Source organism: Thamnophis elegans, chromosome 16, assembly GCF_009769535.1.
Source record: "Thamnophis elegans isolate rThaEle1 chromosome 16, rThaEle1.pri, whole genome shotgun sequence".
Taxonomy (NCBI): Eukaryota; Metazoa; Chordata; class Lepidosauria; order Squamata; family Colubridae; genus Thamnophis; species Thamnophis elegans.
Window position 1 is genome coordinate 29,687,626 of NC_045556.1, and position 14,053 is coordinate 29,701,678.

Below are 14,053 nucleotides of genomic sequence, written 5' to 3' on the forward strand. Positions count from 1 at the left end.
CAGATGATACAACAGTGGTGGGACTCCTTTCGGGGGGGGGGGGATGAGTCTGCCTATTGAGATGAGGTGGATCGGCTGCTTTCATGGTGTGGACAACATAACGTGGTCCTTAACCCCAATAAGACCAAGGAGCGTTTATAGCGGACTACAGAAGGAATAGATCAGACACCCAGCCCTTGTTTAGCAATGGAGACCGAGTGGGGCAAGTGGACAGTTTTAAGTTTCTGTGTGTTGTCGTAAAAAGAAAACCTGATCCGGGGATACTCACATTGCAGCCCTGGTCAAAAGGGCCCAGCAGAGATGATATGACCTGAGACTTCTCGGGAAACAACAACTGGATGGAAAACTGCTGGTGACCTTCTACTGCTGCACCAGAGAGAGTATTTTAACTTACTGCACATGTGTCTGGTTTGCCAATTGCACAGGGACAGATAGGATGTGCTCCAGAGGGTCAACGTCATTGCCCAGAGGATCATGGGTTGCCCTCTCCCCTCTTTGGAAGAGCTTCAGAGCTCCCGCTGCCTTAAGAAAGTTCAAAACATCCTTAAAGATCCATCTCATCCTGGGCACCCTTTCTTTTTTTGAACTATTACCATCTGGCAGCCGGTACAGGATAATAAAAACCAGAACAAATAGGCTGAAAAACAGCTTCTATCCCAGGCCAGTAAATATGTTGAATTCTACCGTATAGGGCAATATTAATGCAATATCAGGGGTTTTCAATTTCAATTGTATAGAATGCGAAGGATGTGCATTTGTATTTCGTTTTTATAGTTATAATGTACACTGAAGACGGCATTTAATTTCATTTTACGATGTGCAGTGACAATAAAACTAAACTAAACTAATAAAAACACGGACAAATAGGCTGAAAAACAGCTTCTATCCCAGGCCAGTAACTATATTGAATTCTACGGTATAGTGCAATATGAATGCAATATCAGGGGTTTTCAATTCAATTGTGTCGAATGCGAAGGATGTGTGTTTTGTGTTTTATTTTTATAGTTACAATGTACACATTTAATTTTGTACGAGGTGCAATGACAATAAAGTTAACTAACCTGCGATGGGCGTGCTGGTGGGGTCTTGTGGAAGAGCCAAGCACACAGGAACCATCTCTGCATGTAGATTTGACCCCTGGTACCTGCAACGGGGAGCGTGGTCCCCAACATCCGGAGAGCTGCTGGCTTCATCCCCGTGAACGCAGATCCTTCCTCTTAACTCAAGGGAAGGCAGCCTCCTACCGTTTTCTCGGAGGAGGGAAGGCTGTGCGTGTGAAATAAAAACCACCAGAGGTAACGATACCGTTTTACTAAGTTTATAGATCAATCCAAAATGCTACACACGGCAACTATTCTACCACAAGGTCCACACTTTTTTGTGTTTTTTTTATTATCAATGGAGTTACAGTAATATTGTAAGGTTTTGTTTTTTTCCCCCCTCGTTATTATTAAACAAGAAAGATACTCATGTATACAGTTTAAGGGGGGGGAGAGAAATCGTGAATGCTGGGGGATGGGGGCGATGGCTTCACCTCTTATATCTCAGTTTGCGTCAGCTAGCATTAAGGGTCTGGTCGAAGAGGGGGGGGGGAAAAAGAACTCGGAAATAAAAATCGTCTTTATATACAAAAACAGTGCCTCTGAGGGGTTACCGGCTTACGCTCACACACACTGCACACAGTTAAGTTCATCATCTGATTAAACAAAAAAGAAAAAGCTATTTCAGCATAGGATAAATCAGTATAAATAAAAAGGTGCTCAAAAAAAAAAAGGAAAAAAAAACTATTTCATTGTTCAGCTTTTCTGGTGTGAGATTTGGATGCTCCAACTTTCGGCGACTTTTGGACTTCAACTCCCAGAATTCCTCAGCCAAGAAATCCTGGGAGTTGGAAGCCCACAAGCCTTAAAACCTTCCCAAGGATGGAGAATTCTGCTCTAAAGCCTCCAGAAATCTTAAGTAGCGTTATTACCTACTTGTGTAGTTACAAAAACTAGGGAGTGTTAACGGCGAACCTGGCCCTCAACGAGTCAGGGCCCGAAAGTGAGTTTAGCAGCAGCAACAGTGGTCAAAAGAACCCGAAGCATCCTCTGTTTCCCGGGGCTGTTTGTATCTCCTCCCGTCTATTTTCTGTCGGCGGGAAACTCGCCAATGGAGAGAAAAGCAAAATGGAAGCCAACGATTCTAGTGTCGAGAGCCGAGCGGCTGTTTCGCAGTGGATGAACCGGGGTCCCCAATCTGAACCGGCGGCAAAGGGGAGGAGACTTCCACACTTCCTCGACTTCCACTGAAGGGGAGCCCTAGAGCAAGCTCCGAGGATTGGGTTGCAAGCACACAAACACGAGCCGCCCGCCTGCGCGGGTATATAAAACGGACCCTGATATGGTGTTTGTTGAATCTCAGCTTTCGTTCTCCTGGGGGGGGGGGGAGAGAGGAGGAGTTGCCTTAAGAGGCCCCCACCCCGCTGAGTTGCATAGAAGTTATTTCATGACGGAGAACTAAGCGCTGGACAGACAGACAGAGAGAAAGAGACCAGGGGAGGGGGGAATGGGACACACACACACACAGATTCGGGAGTAGGGCATGTGAGTCCCGTTTTCCAAATGTTAAACCATGCAAGCCCCTACTTGGAGGGAGTTGGGAAACCTTTCTTTTCGCTCGCGCTCTTTCGCGAGAAGGGTCGAAACTTTTTTTTTTTGTTAAAAAGAGTGGCGGAGGGCATTGGGTGGGTTGGTGGCGGTTTTGGTTCTCCTTTTGTCCCTCTCGAGTGATGACATCTTTTTAAAAAGTTGTAGCTGTAAGAAGAGAACAAAAAACAAACAAAAAAGCACTCGTTTTGTAAACTCGGTTAAGTTAGAAGAAGGCGGTCAAATCTTCGTACCCAGCACCTGCGGAATGCAGCGGATCGCCGTTCTTCTGGGAAAAGAAAGGGGGGGGGGAAAGCATCTGTCTACAGCTACACTCCCCCTCCCCGGTTAAATAATCAGTAGTTTGAAGAACCCTCATCTTGTTACAAGCCGGCTTCGGTCTCCGGCCTGGGGGGGGGGACCCCGCCGCCGTGCGGTGTGTTTCGGGAGTCCTATATACAATCTGGTCCTCTCGCCTGCAGGCAGCCAGCCAAGACAAGCTCTGGAAGGCAGAAGGTCTCTCAGGGGAGGCCCCGGGAGGACCCCCACCCAAGGTTGCTGTCCAGCTTCTTCAGCACGTCTCTTTGCCTTGGACGCCGGTCACTGTCTTTATAGAGCTCAGCGTTCGGTTGAACCAGGTTTTGCGCGAGGCCTGCACCTCGTTCAGCGCCTGTCCCAGGTCGTGCTCCAGGTCCTGCAAGGGAACGAGAGTGGAGGGCATGAGCGCGGTGAAAAAAAGAAAAAGGAGTGGGGGGGGGGGGGGAGAACCTGACATGCCCTGGTTTGTGAAATGGATCTGCTGATGCATAGGAGATGCTTCCAAATCACCTGTTCAGTAAAAAGGTAAAGGTTTCCCCGCACATGCATGCTAGTTGTTCCCGGCTCTAGGGGCCGGTGCTCATCTCCGTTTCAAAGCTGAACAGCCAGCGCTGTCCGAAGATGTTTCTGTGGTCATGTGGCCGGCATGACTAAATGCCCGTAGGTACACGGAACGCTATTCCCTTCCCACCAAAGGTGGTCCCTATTTTCCTACTTGCATTTTTAACATGCTTTTGAACTGCTAGGTTGGCAGAAGCTGGGACGAGTTACGGGAGCTCACTCCGTTACGCGGCGCTAGGGATTCGAACCGCTGAACTGCTGACCTTTCTGGTCAACAAGCTCAGTGTCTTAGTCACTGAGCTACCTTGTCCCTGTTCAGTAAGGGAATTCATTTAGGTACTATATTTGTCGGACTATAAGGCTCACCGGGCTATAAGACACACCTAAATTAACAGAAGGAAAACAAGAAAAAAAAATAGTTTTTGTCCTCTGTGCTTCGCATTTTCGCCCTCCAGAAGCACTCTGCAGTGCTACGCGTGGCCCATTATAGCCAAAGCAAGCCCGTTTTCAGCAAAAAATGTGCCCGTTTCAGCCTACAGAATACTTCTGGGGGCCTGGAAGGGAGAAAATGCAATGTACAGAGGGCTTGGGAGCCCGGAAATGGGCTCGTTTTTGGCGAAAACGGGCCATGTGGAGCCCTGTAGAGTGCTTCTCGGGGCCTGGGAGGGCAACAACGCTATGCGCGGAGCCAGTGGTGGGATTCAAATAATTTAACAACCGGTTCTCCGCCCTAATGACCATCTGGGTAGGTGGGGCTCGGTGGTCATGTGACTGGGTGGGCATGGCCAACTTAAGGTCACTCAGGTCGATGGGTGCTTCGCCTTAGCTGTTACATCGGTTCTCTGAACTACTTATAAAGTTACCAACCGGTTTTCCCGAATAGGGGCGAACTGGCTGAATCCCACCACTGTGCGGAGTGTTCAGGAAGCCCAAAACACCTGTATTCAGTCTATAAGACACCTACATTTTCACCCACTATAACCGGGGGGGGGGAGGGGAGCTGTGTCTTATATTCTGAAAAATATGGTAATTTTCATGCCACCCACCTTATAGGTGGTTTGAGGTTCATTTTATTTATATGCTGCCCTATTCCCAGCGGGACTCAGGGCAGCGCACAAACCCAAGGAGGGGGAAGGGAAACACAAGAACTACAACAAAAAGTACAGGGAATTTAAAACAACCAATAGCCACACGATTCGAGAGGGGAAGGGAACTCATCGACGCCAGGCCTGCTGACATAGCCAGGTTTTAACGGCTTTTCGGAAGGCCTGGAGAGAGGTGAGGGTCCGAATCTCTGCAGGGAGCTCGTTCCAAAGGGCCGGAGCCGCCACAGAGAAGGCCCTCCCCCGGGTAGTGGCCAGATGACGTTGGCTAGTAGGCGGAACCCGGAGGAGGCTTAATCTGTGTGATCTAATGGGTCTTTGGGAGGTAATTGGCTTAATAGCCTCAAATCTTTAGGAGGTGAGACCGCTGGGTAATTTGAAAGTGGTCGGGAGGGTAAGGGATTCGGAACCGCTTCTGGGTTTTGGAGTGTAAAAATGGAATTGCAGGCACCCAGGGGAATTTGCTACATCAGCTGCGGTGGCCTAAAGGTGGAGCTGTTGCCTCACAAACAGGTGATTGTGGGTTCGATCCTAGGTAGAGGCAGATCTCCTGCTTGGGCAGGGGGTTGGACTAGATGACCTGCAAGGTCCCTTCCAACTCTGCTAATCTGTTATTAATTCAGCCTGCGGGCACCCAGGAAGCCCGCTCTCCCCAAGATGGCGGGGGGAGGGGGGAAGACTTCAAACCTAAGTGTCCCATTCTGAGAAACTCCGAGCCTTCATTCTCAAAACTCCAACTAAGGAATTATGTCGGAAAAGAGCTGTGGCCCTCGCCTGTCTACAGTTCACACAGAGGGCGGGGGTCAGGGGGGGGGGGAGAAGTTCTGGCTGAGGGTTAGCCCTCCTCACCTGGATTTGCATTCAGCCTCCACCAGTTGCAACTTGGTCTGGGCCAGTTCCAGCTCCATTTCTCGCAACTGGTTCTTCAGCACCTCCTTCTCCTCGTCGGTGTCTTCGTCGGAACCCTCCCTGGCCACACTGGCCACCTTCAAGCGGCCTTCTTTGTTGAAAAACTCCCGGCAGTGTTCGCAATCGTCGACTTTTGCTACGGCCAAAGAACGGCGGATGTTGAGGGGGGAGAGGCTCCTTTTCTCTCTCCTCTCTTCTCTGCTCTCTCATGCTCTCTCTCATCTCTCCCTTTCTCTCATTCCGTCTCTCCCACCCCTCCCTCTCTCTTCCCTCTCTTTTTTCTTTCTTTCTCTCTCCTGCTCTCTCTCATTCTCTCTTCTCTCCATCTCTCTTCTCTCTCCCCTCTCATTCTGTCTCTTCCACCCTTCCTCTCTCTCTTCCCTCTCTCTCTTTTTTCTCTATCCTCTCATTCTCTATTATCTCTCCTCTTTCTCTTCTTTCTCCTTTTTGCTCACTCCTCTCTCCTTTCCCTTCTCTTTCTCTCCCACCTCTCTCCTTTCTCTCTCATTCTCTCTTCTCTCCCATCTCACCTCTTCTCTCTCCCCTTTCTCTCATTCTGTCTCTCCACCCCCTCTCTCTTTCTCTCTCTATTCTCTCCCCTCTTCTCTCTTTCTTCTCTCCCCCTCTCATTCTCTCTATTGTCTCACCTTTCTTCTCTCCTCTCTCGCTCTTCTCTATCCTTTCCCCTCTCTCATTCTCTCTCCTCTCCCCCCCGTTTCTCTCTCTCATTCTCTCTCTTCTCTCCCATCTCTCCTGTCTCCCCTCTGATTCTCTCTCTCCCCTCTTCTCTCCTTTCTTCTCTCTCTCCCCTCTTCTCTCCATTCCATCTCACTTCCCTCTCCTCTCTCTCTCTTCTCTCGTCTGCCCTCTAATTCTCCCCCCCTCTCTCTTCTCTCCCCTCTCTCTCATTCTCTCTCTCTCCCTTTAGCGAAGCAGAGACCAAGGGGGCCTTCCAGACAAACAGGATGTGTGGAAAGACTTCAGGAGATGTTCTGGAATCTGCCCCTGAGTCAGGGAATCGGGAAGGCTGGCTGCCCACCAGCTGATGCTAAGCTCAACCCGTTCCCTCTCATCCACCCACCCACCCCCCGTTCTTCTGTGCCTCTACTTACCTGGATTTTCTCAATTTCCGCTTTATTGGCTATCTGCTGCTTCTCCAGCCTCTCGCTCAATTGGGAACAAATCTGCAAGGCAAACTGGAGCAATCAGCAGAGCCTCACAGGCCCAGGTAGGGCCTCTCATTCCCATGTTGCCACTTTTCCTGGCTGGATTTTGCCACCAAAATCTCTCTTGGTTTCTAAGCTCTTGTGGCCCAAGGGCCTGTCCCTATGTCAAGCAGCAGAGAATTTACAACTGCACTCTGCCATTTCTTCAGCTGGCCCAAACCTCCTGAATCTGTCTTAAATACGTCTTAAAATCTGAGAAACACAGATAACTGGTTTCTCTTCCTAACAGAAGGTGGTGGTGGTGGTGGTGGTGGTGGTACTACTACTACTACTACTACTACTACTACTACTACTACTACTTATTATTATTATTATTATTATTATTATTATTATTATTATTATTATTTGCAACAACAAAATTGTATCACAGCGGCCAGTTGTTTCGCCGGATTTGGCATTGGTTACTAGTCGGGCCCCACCAAGGGGCCTAGGACGTCGTAACGTATTTTCGTAATATGTGTGCAGATCCAAGCAGTGCGGCTTTTGCATTTGATTGATTGTGATTTTGTCAATTTTTAACTGTTTTAAATGTAATTCCTAGTGCTTTTGGAATAGCATCAGTGTGCCGATTACCACTGGAATTACCACTGCTGGTTTGTGCCATAGTCGCTGAATTTGATTTTTAAGTCCTGGTATTTTGCAATTTTTCACATTCCTTCTCATCAACCCTGCTATCACCTGGTATTGCGATGTCTATGATTGTAACCTTATTTTTCTCAACCAGTGTGATGTCTGGTGTATTATGCGCCAGTATTTTGTCTGTTTGTATGCGGAAAATCCCACAACATCTTGACCATCTGATTTTCGGTGACTTTTTTCAGGCTGATGTTCCCACCAGTTTGTTGCTGTTTTAATATTATAGTTTTTGCGCAAATTCCAATGGATCATTTGTGCTACTGAATTGTGCCGCAATTTGCATTTGACTGGTGGTGATTTTGTCAATTTTTAACTGTTTTAAATGTAATTCCAGTGCTTTTGGAATAGCACCCAGTGTGCCGATTACCACTGGAATTATCACTGTGGTAATCGGCACACTGGGTGCTATTCCAAAAGCATTATTATTATTATATTATTATTACAATGTATCACAGCGGCCAGTTGTTTCGCCCGGATTTGGCATTGGTTACTAGTCGGGCCCCACCCAGGGGCCTAGGACCTCGTAACGTATTTTCGTAATATGCGTGCAGATCCAAGCAGTGCAGCTTTTGCATTTGACTGATGGTGATTTTGTCAATTTTTAACTGTTTTAAATGTAATTCAGTGCTGCTGCTATTATTATTATATTATTATTATTATTATTATTATTATTATTATTATTCCCGTGTTTCCCTGGAAATAAGACCAGGTTGTATATTAATTTTTGCCCCAAAAGATGCATTACCATTTATTTTCCAGTTACCGTATTTTTCAGAGTATAAGACACACCAAGATTTTGAAGAGGTAATTAATAAAAAAACAGTTGTTGCACTCTGCAGGCTTCCCAAACCCACTGCCCACCTCATTTTTTGTGAAAAATGGGGCATGCACAGAGTGTTGAGGAAGCCTGCAAAGTGCTCCTGGGGCTTTGCCTCCCCATACCGAGCAAAAATGGCCCATTTTTCACGAACATGGGCCCATTTTGTTGCATAAAACAGGCCATGCATAGCCTTTAGGAGCCTTGTAGAGTGCTCCTAGGGGCTGCGGGAAAAACGAGCCAAAAAAAGACCTGTTTTTTGCTCGTTTTTGCCCTTCCCAGCCCCCAAGAGCACTTTGCAGGCCTCCCAAATCCTCTATATGTCCATTTTTGCAAAGGGGCCAAAAATGCTGTATTCAGTGTATAAGATGCACCCAGATTATTTTCAAGTTACCATATTTTTTGGAGTATAAGATGCACCAAGATTTTCACTCTCTTTTTTGGGGGGGGAAGTGTGTCTTATACGCTGAAAAATACGGTAGGTCTTATTTTCTGTGAAATACGGTACTAAATGCATCCGTCTGGCTGACAATCTTAACTGGGGCTTATTTGGGGGTTAAAGCTTATATTATGAGAATCCTGAAAAAAGCATGCTAGCCTTTATTTTCTGGTTGAGACTTATTTTTGGGGAAACAGGGTATTAATATTATTGATTATTGATCAGCGACTTCCATCCCCTGGAGGCTTTTAAGAAGATATTGGACAGCCGTTTTGTCTGTAATGGGATAGGATCTCCTGCCTGAGCACAGAGGGTTGGACTAGAAGACCTCCAAGGTCCCTTCCAACTTCGTTATTTTGAGGGCAACCTCCTTGTGCTTCCCCTTTCGAGATGAAGCAACAACTCCCCAATGTGGCCATCCTTTCGGTTTTGTGTTAAAAAGAAGGCAAGATGGTGAAGCTTTTTCTGGCCCAAGAGAGCCGGATCCCAGGGTTGCTTCGACGCAGCTCCCTCCTGCATACCTGCTTGTAGTCCCCAATGATGGAGCTGTTCTTCTTGATCTCTGACTCAGCCTTGTCCAGTTCCCTCCGGCACATTTCTTTCAGCTGCAAGATGACAGAAAGGCCGGTCGTTCATTCATCCCTCCGCCAGGGTCTCTGAGCTCACCACCCCTTTCCTCTCGCTAACCCCCCAAAAACCCGTTTGTTGTGGCCCGCCACGGAGCTGGTGGTAGACTCAGACAGTGAGGAGGTTGGGGAGGAACCTGGGCCAGTCCTGGAGGCTGGGGAAGGTTCTGAGGAGGGCTCTGTGTTGGAGGCAGAGAGGGGGCCAGGACCGTCTGACAGTTATCAGCTGCCTTCGGAGTCAGACATCAGTGAGGCCAGAAGAACAGCTGGAGCCTGTTCCAGTATGCGCAGAGCTGCCAGACGAAGGGAACAGCTAAGAACAGGGTCGATTTGGGAGTAAAGCCACAGGTGGAGGGTGAATGCTAACCCTGATTTGGATGACTGAGGATCTCCATAGATGTCACATGCTGAACTGCAGGAAGAAGGGCCTCTAAAACCAGAACTGGCTCTATTCCCTCCTGCCTCCCGGCTCCCTCCCCCTCCAGCCCCGATCCTGTCCCAACCTGCGCCGATTCCTCCTCCAGCCTTCTTTTTTCATCCTCGGCATCGATCAGCTTCGCTTGTCATCAAGAGTCCTTGTTCAGCGCATCAGCTTTTTCTTCCGCCTGGAAAGAGAAATGCAATGGCCAAAGGACGGGATGAGAATTAACCGTTGGAAGCGAGAGGGAAACTTTGCTTGGCTTTTAAGCAGACATTCCACCCACAAGTGAGCGAGAGAGGAGGAGACTGGGAAGGGGAACTTTTAAGAATCAAGCTTGAGGTTGGCTCCCTGGCCAAGATTTTAAGAGAATCAAGAGTAGCGATAGGAGCGATGCGGTGGCCTAGAGGGGGAGCATCCGCTTCACCATCAGGAGGCTGTGGAGTTTTGATCCTAAGGAGAGGCAGATATTTCTCTCTCCAGACACACTGAGAAATATCTGCTGGAACAAAACTCCGCACTTGGCAACGGGAAGGGCATCTGGCCATTCAAAACACACGGCTAGCTCCAAGTCAGTTGCCCGATCCACTTCGCAATGGTCTTATGGCAGGGATAGCTAACCTTTTTTGCCATCGCGTGCCAAAAGTGGGGGGAGACGGGGGCCTTTCTTGGAGCCTGGGGAGGGCAGAAACAGCCCTTCCCCCCACCCCAGAGGCAGAAAACAGCCCATTTGCCGACTTCTGGTTTTGACCGGAAGGCTTAGGTTTTCACTCTCCCCAGGACCAGGAAATCCTGCTTTCTAGCTAATATAAATCGTGCGTCACACAGCTGATTGTCGGAAAAAAACGGCAGCATTTTTTTTTTTACTACCAGTTTGGGCAAACGGGTAGCATTCCACCCCTGGTTTAAGCAATAAAAGGGCAGTTTGAACTCCCAGCTGTTTGTGTTATCTCTTTGCCATGCCCTGGGTCATTGCACACCAGCACGTATGTGTGCAAGTCTCAGAGGCATCCCGAGACGTACCTTGGGTAAGGCAGGAGGAGGAAGAGGAGAAGGAGAAAGAGAATAGGAAGGAAGTGGAGAATGGAACAACAGAATAAAAGGGAAATAAATGACTGGAGAAGCACTTGAGCCAGAAGGTGCCCAGGAGAATTTCACTTCTCTAACCAGCAGAGCCCAAGTTGCGCTAAAAATGCTGACCATGCAGGAGGGGGGCGGGGGAGGAGAGTCTTACGTTGTCCAAGTCCTTCCGCAGGCGATCTTGCTGGTCACCAGCTCGTGAGCCAGATCGTCATTCTCCTGCTCCAGCCTCATGTTGGCTTCCTGCAAACGCCGGTTTTCTCTCTGCAAAGATGCCAAAAAGGGGGCAGGGGTGAACCGCGACCCGGTGACACCCGCATTCTTTTTTTTTTTAATAGAATTTATTTTTATTTTCAAAACAAACACAACGCATAAAATCTTCCTTCTTTACATACTGTAGGAAGTGTATCAGTTGGTTTTCGTGCATCTCTTCCACAGTCATCAAGCATAATTCATATTAACTCAAGTATTTTAACTCAAATATTTATAATGTTACCCTTATACCTCCATTTTTATTTGACTATAGTTGTTTAAACATCTTTCATCATAAAATATACCAAGATTTAATACATAACCACATACTGGCCTTTCATTTAATATTTCTAAAATCCTCCAATAACACTGAATCCTTATGTCCTGTTCTAGCTAAACATCCATAATATTTAATAACAAACTTTTCTAATCCTCCTTTCCAAATCACTGTTGGCAATTTTCATCTAGTTTCCTTATATTGTACTCATACATATATATAGGTTGTCATCATTATCCCTCCTTTATTGACTATATCCTGTATCATAACATTTTCGCCCTAATAATCAAAACTTAACTGTATCTAACAATTCTTTTTTTATTAACCTTGTATATAATCCAAAAGGATTTCTAATCTTCCTTTCTTGAATATCATTCAATATTCATATCCAATCATTACTTATTATAACACTACACATTGTATACATTATTATCATTATCAATTGTTTATTTAATTGTATCTATTATCACTAAATTTCACTAAGTTTAACTAGTTTTAAGATATTCTTCCATCTATCAACCTGTATCTTTCCAATAACAAGACAATCTTATATCTTCTGCCATAGTATTTTAACTCAGATATTTATATATGTTACCCTTATACCTCCATTTTCCCCGTTTCAATGACAGCCGAAGCAGCAGCAAAGCAGAGGCTGACACTATCATTGTTTAAACATCCTTCATCATAAAATATATCAAGATTTAATACATAACCACATAATGGCATTGGATTTAATATTTCTAAAATCCTCCAATAACACTGATAATGCAATGCACGACCGCCCCCCAATGTGCATGTGCGCACTACAGGCGCTCCCCCCCCCCCATTTTTTGCATGGTTTTTTTGCCCTTCCCAGGCTCCAGAGGCTTTATAGGAGCCTGTGGAGGGCAACAAAAATAACCTCCCCGCCCTCCAGGAAGCCCTCCAGAGGCTCAGGGACCTTCAGGAGGCTTCCCTGAAGCCTCCGGAGCTGTCAAAACGGCCCTCCGAGCAAACTGGAAGTCAGTTCCCGAACTTTCAGTTTGCCCCGTAGGGCGAATTTGTTGCACTCCGGAGGCTTCAGGGAAGCTCATGAAGCCTCCAGGGGGTCGGGGGGAGGCTCTATTCGCCCTCCCCAGGCTCCTATAAAGCCTCTGAAGCCTGGGGAGGGTGAAAAAATGGCTTTAAAAAAGGGGTGAATTCATGCTCGCGCTGGCCAGGTTCACCATCACTGCGCTAGTCCTTCAGGGGTTGGTCTGTCCCTGCTTTCATGACAAAGCAGCTGAAAACAGCCTTGGCAGCTCAGGTGGGTGTGTGAAGGGAGACCAAATGTGCTAAAATGGCTCTGGGTGCTTCAGGGTTTAGAGGCCAATCTAAGCAAGGGTGGGATTCAAATATTTTTTTAGCAAACCTCTGGTTCTCTGCCTGGTTGCTGGATGGGCGTGGCCACAGTGGGCAAGGCCTACTTGGCCTCCTGTTTCCGGGAGGGCAAAAACGGCTTCCAGGTGCTGGATACGGGCTCATATACAAGACTCCTGGAACTTCCGGGAGGCCTGGTTTTTGCTCTCTTAGAGCACTTACCTGGCATCCAAAACAGGCCATATGGAGACTCCAGGGAGGGGAGGGGCAGCTAGTCCTTGCAACTACCAATTCAGCGAGCCAGATGTAAAATTAACATCTGGTATGTCTGAACCGGCTGAATCCCACCCCTGCACCTAAGTGAGACGCAACACATGTTTGCAAAGAAGGAAGAGAAGAAAGAAAGAAAGAAAAGCAAGATCAGAAAGAGAAGAGAAGAGATAACCAGGAAGGATGATTCAAGGTCAGAATCTTGACTTTTTTTGTTGTCAAGAAATTGGTTTATTTTGCGTGGTGGGGATGGGGGGATGAAACTCGGTCTGGGTCCGGTTTTCTGTCTTTATGCTACCCCTCGTCTAGTCTACACACAAGGGGTGTGTGTGAATCAGGAGAGAGCCTCACCTCGAACCTTTCGATGGGATCTTCCTGCTGAGCCTGCTGCTCCCGCATCGTTTGATATTCTCGCTCGTATTTCTTCAACTTCTTTTGGCTAATCTTAAAAAAAAAAAATACATATTAGAGCTCCGTCAACAGAATAAGGAGTAGAGTAGAATATAGAGTAGCGTAGAATACAAATATATAGAATTACAGAAGAGAAGAGAATAACAAAAGAGAAAAGAAGATAAATTGGAATAGAAGAGAAGAAAGGAGGAAAAGAATCAGAATAGGAATAGAATAGAGAGAATAGAATAGAATGGAGTGGAATGGTGTAGAATAGAATATAGAATAAATAGAATATAGAGTAAAGTGGAGTAGCGTAGAATAAGAATGTAATAGAATTACAGAAGAGAATAACAAAAGAGAAAAGAAGATAAATTGGAATAGAAGAGAAGAAAAGGAGAAAGAAATCAGAATAGGAATAGAATAGAGAGAATAGAATAGAATGGAGTGGAATGGTGTAGAATAGAATATAGAATAAAATAGAATATAGAGTAAAGTGGAGTAGCGTAGAATAAGAATGTAATAGAATTACAGAAGAGAATAACAAAAGAGAAAGAAGATAAATTGGATAGAAGAGAAGAAAGGAGAAAAGAAATCAGAATAGAATAGAAAGAATTGAATAGAAGAATAGAAAGAATAGAACAGAATATAGAATAAACATAGAGTAGAGTAGAATAAGAATATAATGGAATTACAGAAGATAATAATAAAAGAGAAAAGAAGATAAATTGGAATAGAAGAGAAGAAAGGGGACGACAGGAGGAGG

At 46.3% G+C, this 14,053-nt stretch overlaps 1 protein-coding gene across 1 annotated transcript; it reads right to left on the reverse strand.

Annotated features, from left to right (window-relative positions):
* Positions 1-1,302: 1,302 nt before the first annotated feature.
* On the reverse strand, positions 1,303-13,340 carry RABGAP1 (RAB GTPase activating protein 1). The gene is given in 8 exon segments (XM_032233436.1): positions 1,303-3,327; positions 5,464-5,654; positions 6,627-6,702; positions 9,158-9,241; positions 9,766-9,867; positions 10,915-10,937; positions 10,940-11,024; positions 13,249-13,340. Coding segments are annotated over 8 exon segments (738 nt in total). The 5' UTR covers positions 13,297-13,340; the 3' UTR covers positions 1,303-3,198.
* Between the last annotated feature and the right edge of the window lie 713 nt (positions 13,341-14,053).